The following is a 5,835-nucleotide window of genomic DNA, read 5'->3' as shown; positions in this document are numbered from 1 at the left end:
GTGTGCGCCCCGGGGCCAGGGGGGTGGTGGGCACGCGGGTCAGCATCCCCAGGGGGCGCTGGTGTGCGCCCCGGGCGCGCGGGTCAGCATCCCCAGGCGACCGGCCGACCCACGTTTGTCCCGCAGGTCCCCGGAGCGTTCCGGCGCGCAAGAAGTCGCAGGCTGCGCCCCCCCTGAAGCCGCCCCCGCCGCCGCCCGCGCCACCCAGCGACGACGAGCTGCCCTGGGGAGACCTGACGCTCAACAAGTGCCTGGTGCTGGCCTCGCTGGTGGCGCTGCTGGGCTCGGCCCTCCAGCTGTGTCGGGGTGAGCTCTGCAGGGGCGGATTCCGCCGCCTTTGGCCAGGCTGTGCCTCCTTTGCTCCTTCAAACCCTGAGCTCGGGCCTCTCTCCCCGGTGGGTGCGGAATGGCCTGTGAGCCCCAGGGTCATACGTGGCCTTCCAGCCTTATGGTGTCTGCCTTGAGTTTTCACAACCAGGCCTGGCTTTCGGGTGTTTGGGGCTTATTGGTCATTCATTCATTCGTTTTGAGACAGTCTCACTATGTGGCCCTGGCTGGCCTCAAACTCACAGAAATATGCCTCCTAACTGCTGGCATGAGGGTGTGTGCCGTCACCACCGGTTTTGTTATGTTTTGTTGTTTTTTCAGACAAAACTCTCAGGTAGCCCAGGCTGGCCTCCTGCTTTGACCTCCCAAGAACTAGGACGGCAAGAACACGCCTTGAGCTCTGGCTTTTGGGCTCACTTGGTAGCACAGGCTAGCCTGGGTCTCACGGCATCTCTCCAGCCAGGATGACAGGCATAGATGGCTCTTCCACTCCTTCATTAGAGAAGGGACCCACGCCCCACCCTGGGACAGAGAATCGCTAACTCCCCCAGTGCAGCTTGGGTGGGGAGACAATGGCCTCTCCACAGGGGGAATAAACAGAGAGAGAGAAAGGTCTCTAGAAAAAGGTTGGCGTATCCATATCCGGGCTGCAGCTCCCTGGGAGGCTGGAGTTGATGGCTTCAGCTTGAGCCATGCCGAGAGTGGAGTTCTGGGAGGGAGGGGGAGGAAGAGGTGGATGTGCTACCCCCCATCCTCCAGCCCAGACTGACTGATTTTCAGACGCAGTGGCTGGGGAGCCTGCCCCCCAGCAGTGGGTCCTGCCCAGCTCTCCACCCAAGAAGCCAGCGTCACCTCCGGTAAGCCTTTCTTCCAGCATTTTCACCCTTTCAGGGAGAAGGAGGCTGGGCCTGTGGGGAGGTAGGCAGGGACCCTAGGACCCCGCTTTGTCTCTCTGCAGCCTAAGCCCCTGCCCTCAGCGCCCCCATCCAGGCCTTCTGAGCCCCCATCCGGGCCACCCCAGACCCAAGCACAGATGCTGGACAAGCCTGAGTGTCCTGGGAGCCCGGAGGCTACAGAAACCCAGGAGGAGCCTGGGGGGTCCTCTCCGGACGCCTCTGGGGAGGAACGCTCACCCCTCGGGGACCGTAGGACCCAGGAGAAGCCGAGGAAGGAGAAGCCAAGGAAAGAGGAGAAGCTGAAGAAGGAGAAACCGAGGAGGGAGAAGCCAAGGAGAGAGGAGAGGCCAGGGGCCAGCAGGGAGCCCCGCCAGCCCCTGCCCAGGCGCTGGGAGGGGCGGGAAGGAGGCCATAGGCAGTGGAGGCGGGACTCCAGGGACCTGGGGCACGACAAGCGGCAGGCCTGGGCTCCCCAGCGACGCCGTGACCACGAAGACCGGCCCAGACAGAAGCACCGTGGGGGAAAGGGGCGTGACTGACCCCCCCATCCCTGCGTGGATCCCACCTCCCCTGTCCCTGAAGCCCCAGGAATAAAGCCTGTGTGGCAACAGCCACGACAGCCCCTTTGTGCCTGGACCCTAAGGGTGGAGGAGCTGGAGATGGGGTCAGCGAGATGTAAAGAGGGGAAAGACGCCCGCTGCCAAGCCAGGCTATCCAAGTTCCATCCCTTGACCCACTCTGTGGAGGGAGAGAGGAGAGAGGGACGCCTGTTAGTTGACCTCTGACCTCCATCTCTGTGCTATGCAACTGTCTTAGCCTGTGCAGCCAAGCCTGGCTTAGGTCCTGATTTTCCTGTCTCTACCTCCAGAGGGCTGACAGCTGAGCACTGCTACACTTGACATGGTGCTTTTTTAGAGACGTGCGTGCGTGTGTGTGTGTGTGTGTGTGTGTGTGTGTGTGCCGGTGTGTGTGTGTTGGGATATGCAAGTGTCCTTTGCTCCTGATTCATTTCTCCGGCTCCCAGTTTTGGCTCTGTAGTTCAGGCGTTTCTCCTGCCTCAACTTCCTTCCAGCCAGACACCTTCCCCTCCACACACACAGATCAATTGATTGAAAAACTGACAGGGTCCAGGAGTTTAATGCCAGCAGTGGAGAGGCAGAAGCAGGTGGATCTCTGAGCTGGAGGAGGCCAGCCTGTTGAGTTCCGGCGTAGCCAGGGTAACGCAGAGAAACCCTGTCTGGAAAAGAGGAAAGTGATGGGGACCTGGGGACTGAGAGCTTCCCCATGGGTGTGTGGCTGTGGGTGAGGAGGAACCAGGCCTTGCACTAGAAGAGAGAGGTGACAGGAGGCCCCCCACCCACAGACACCCCAACTGAGCGTTTGCTGATCTTTATTAGGGCACTGACCGGGGGCAGGGCGGGCGTCACCGGCAGCCGCACTCAGTGGCCACCATGTTGGGGACGTGGTGCGCACTGATGCGCTCCTCCGACAGGCTGATGAGGAGCTTGCCCGCGTAGGCAGTGGGCACGCAACAGGGGACGCGCCCTAGGGCAGCCCCGCGGGCCTGCATCTTCAGCAGCAGCACCACGTGGTTCCCGTAGCGGGGGTTGCGGTCGGACTGCGGCCACGCGCAGGCACCTTGGCAGTTGTTGGCCTGGTAGGTCTCAGGGATGAGGACGGAGCGCTCTGCGCGCAGGTCCACGCTCAGCTCGCGCAGCGCGCACAGCCCTCCGGCCGCCGTCCCCGCGCTGCGGCCGGGCCTCCCGCGCCCTTCCCGCCCGCGCCACTCGGCCCGGAGGCCCTGGAGCGCCTTCAGCAGCAGCAGGGCGCGCAGCGGGTCCCCGGGGCTGCGGGAGCCGTTGGGGCACAGCTCCAGCAGCCGCGACAGCAGCGGGGGCGCGGCGGGGGGCAGTCCCGGGAGGTCCCGCAGCTCCGCGGCCGCCGCCTGCAGCTCCACAGCCACCCTGCGGGCCAGGCCGGCCGCCCAGGGAGCGGAAGTGGGGCCGTGCGGCTGCGTGGGCGCTCCCGCGGTGGCCGCCGCGGGTGGCAGCAGCAGCAGCAGGGGTTCCTCCCCATCCAGCAGGCGTTCCAGCGCCGCGGGGTCCGACAGGTTGACCAGGCCCTGCGGGAAGCTGACCAGCTTGTCAGGGTCCAGGGCCAGGCGTGTGTGCCAGGCCCGGGTCAGGGGCCCCCGCAGGGCATGGACCAGGCGGGTGAGGGTCTCTAGGAAGGGGTCAGAGCTGTGTGGCAGGTCCTCCGCCTCTAGGGACAGGCTGGAACAGAATGCAGTGGGCCAACTGTGAGCACGAGAGGCTGCGCCGCTCCCCCCCCCCCCCCCCATGCGGAGGCGTCTCTCCAGCCCTGAGCGCACCCCGGCCGTGGGAAAGGCTTGGTGTCTAGCTGGCCGAGCGCTGGCTGCGGTAACGGTGACGGCCCGGCAGGTGGCAGCAGCAGGGTGGGAGTCATGCGCGTGAAACAACGGGAGTCAGAGCCAAACAGAAAGGCCTGCAGCTGGGCAATGCTCAGGATGGCACCTGCGGAGGGTGGGCACTGCTGGCTGGGGGCAGGGCTAAGGGCCGCCTCTTTCCACGCCGTCCCCGCCCCTCCGCCTGGGCCTACCTTCTCTGTGTGGCTGAAAGGTTAGGGCCAGACCAGGGCCGCTCCAGGCCCTCTCTGGGAAGTCCACGGCCAGCACCAAAAAGCGGGTGTCTGGGGTCGGACAGAGGCTCTGTGGACACAGGGACTCACTCAGCTGGGACCGGGGATGGCCAGGCCACAGGCACCACCCCTCCCACACTGGCAGTGGACTCCCAATTGAACTCCAGACCCCAGGAACCCTTCCATCAGGCGGAGCAGTTCCTCCCCCGCCCCCAACAGAGCGCTGTGGAGGGGTGGCCCCGCGCAGCTAGTTCTCTGGTACCTGAGGGCCCTGCAGTCCAGCCCCCGTGACTGTGACGTGGGGCCCTGGGCCCGGGTACAGCACCAGCAGGGCCTGCTCCCAAGGCCTGGCTTCCCCGGGGGGAGGTGCTTGGAATTTCAGCAGCAGAGCGGGCTCCCATAGCACTGTGGGCAAATACGGGGGCAACCGAGTCAGCAGGCCTGCCTACAGCCCCTCAGCTAGACTGGGGATCTTCTGGGACTGCATGCGCCAGAAAGATCCTCATCCCAGGGTCTTGCTGAAGGGAAACGGTGGCCGGTGGCCCTGCTTGGTTGTCTGCCTCTCTGGGAAGGGGTGGGCGCTGGATGTGCCCTGCCACAGTGGCCTTCGAGGCTCTGCCTGGCAGCCAAGCAGGGGGACTGCCCACAGCCCCAGGGTACAAGGGTACTGAGCCACTACATACCTTCAGCCAGATGCAGGGCCAGGAACTGCTGTGCCCCAGTCTCCCGCAGCCAGGTCCCCAGGTGCTGCAGCGCTGCCAGGGTGGCCTGGGAACCAGGACTGCAGACTCCAAAAGTAGCCCAGTCTTGGGGCTCCCAGTGAGACTCCCGTACAGCCTCCAGGAAGGCATGCTCGTAGCTGTCCAGGCCCCCGACCACCCTCAGGGAAGCCTTGCTGGCGTTCCCCTGTCCTCTCAGGCTCACCAGGCATGAGGGCTCTGGGGCACTGCTGGGAGGCCAGATTCCATCCTCAAGGAAGATGAGGCCCCTGGTGCTGGGCGCCAGCTCTCCGGGGGTCTCAGCCTGTGACACAGGCCCCATGGCCGCCAGCAGTACTGCTAGCAGAGAGAGGGGTGACCTCTGCATGGTGGTGCAGCAAGGGTTGGGCGACCCTGCTCTTATGTAGGGCTGAGCCTGAGTCCCTGGGAGGGACACCTCTATCAGCTCCGGAGGTGACCTTGGGGGACCGCGTCTGGCGCCCTGCATACCCGGCAGGTGGGAGGCAGCCTTCTCAAAGGGCTTTCTGTCCTCAGAGCTGGGCCCCCAACTGCAGAGGGCACAACTGTCCTTGGGTAGCTCCCATCCGCCTAGAGCCCACCTGGAGGACCTTCAGGCCCGGGTCACCATGCCTTCAACAGAGGCGAGCAGTACCCACCCCCACCAGAAACACACACTGCAGACACGGAGACACGGGGGAGGCTGTTTAATAGGCACGGGACAGGACAAAATAGAAAACCTTCCAAGGACTGGCCATGGGAAAAGACCACACAGGCGGGGCAGCTGCTCAGTTGCCTGGGGGAGGGGGAGGCATGGTCCCAGGGCCCTCTGAAGGAAGGGGAGGCCTTAGCATGGGGGGCATAGGAGCTGGGTGCACCCCAGGGTTTGAAGGGTGAACTCCTGGGGGCTGAGGGTGAACCCCAGGGGCAGCAGGGTGGACCCCAGGAGGAGGCTGGGGGTGCACCCCTGGTGCCTGAGGGTGGATCCCAGGGGCTGGGGGGTGGACCCCAGGGGCCTGAGGGTGGACTGCAGGGGCGGGTGGGTGTACTCCCGGAGCCTGAGGATGCACTGCAGATGTTGGGGGAGGGTGCACCCCAGGGGCAGGTGGGTGCACCCCAGGGGCTGGGGGATGGACCCCAGGGGCAGGTGGGTGCACCCCAGGGGCTGGTGGATGGACCCCAGGGGCTGGCGGGTGCACCCCAGGAGCTGGTGGATGGACCCCAGATGTGGGTGGGTG

The 5,835-nt window shown here is 65.1% G+C and overlaps 3 protein-coding genes across 5 annotated transcripts in view; 1 reads left to right on the top strand and 2 right to left on the bottom strand.

Annotated features, from left to right (window-relative positions):
- Positions 1 to 1,762, top strand: part of Jsrp1 (junctional sarcoplasmic reticulum protein 1) — a 3,218-nt gene extending 1,456 nt beyond the window's left edge. The window contains exons 4-6 of the mRNA XM_055607866.1: positions 127 to 306; positions 1,108 to 1,184; positions 1,286 to 1,762. Of these exons, the coding sequence (XP_055463841.1) occupies positions 127 to 306; positions 1,108 to 1,184; positions 1,286 to 1,762 (734 nt within the window). The remainder of the gene's footprint in view (positions 1 to 126; positions 307 to 1,107; positions 1,185 to 1,285) is intronic.
- Positions 1,763 to 2,578: 816 nt separating this feature from the next.
- Positions 2,579 to 4,967, bottom strand: Amh (anti-Mullerian hormone). The gene is made up of 5 exons (XM_055607813.1): positions 4,565 to 4,967; positions 4,144 to 4,286; positions 3,843 to 3,951; positions 3,595 to 3,757; positions 2,579 to 3,496 (listed from the first exon to the last, which is right to left on the bottom strand). Exons 1-5 carry the CDS (start codon positions 4,965 to 4,967, stop codon positions 2,647 to 2,649), a joined length of 1,668 nt encoding a protein of 555 aa, XP_055463788.1. The 3' UTR covers positions 2,579 to 2,646.
- A 322-nt stretch (positions 4,968 to 5,289) lies between these two features.
- Positions 5,290 to 5,835, bottom strand: part of Sf3a2 (splicing factor 3a subunit 2) — a 6,347-nt gene continuing 5,801 nt past the window's right edge. For all 3 annotated transcript variants that reach the window (XM_055607833.1, XM_055607831.1, XM_055607832.1), the window contains exon 9: positions 5,290 to 5,835. This exon is cut by the window's right edge and continues 324 nt beyond it. In XM_055607833.1, coding sequence (XP_055463808.1) covers positions 5,386 to 5,835 — 450 coding nt within the window. In that variant the 3' untranslated portion in view covers positions 5,290 to 5,385.

This window comes from Psammomys obesus, unplaced genomic scaffold (genome assembly GCF_907164565.1).
Source record: "Psammomys obesus unplaced genomic scaffold, mPsaObe1.curated_primary_1811, whole genome shotgun sequence".
Taxonomy (NCBI): domain Eukaryota; kingdom Metazoa; phylum Chordata; class Mammalia; order Rodentia; family Muridae; genus Psammomys; species Psammomys obesus.
The sequence above is the reverse complement of the archived record's forward strand: the minus strand, read 5'-3'. Positions and strand labels throughout refer to the sequence as shown.

Coding starts and splice junctions, on each gene's coding strand:
- Amh (XM_055607813.1), bottom strand. CDS start 4,967: ATGCAGAGGTCACCCCTCTCTCTGCTAGCAGTACTGCTGGCGGCCATG. Junction 3,952..4,143: donor CTGGACTGCAGGGCCCTCAG/GTACCAGAGAAC, acceptor CTGTGTCCACAG/AGCCTCTGTCCGACCCCAGA. Junction 3,497..3,594: donor AAGCCTTTCCCACGGCCGGG/GTGCGCTCAGGG, acceptor ATTCTGTTCCAG/CCTGTCCCTAGAGGCGGAGG.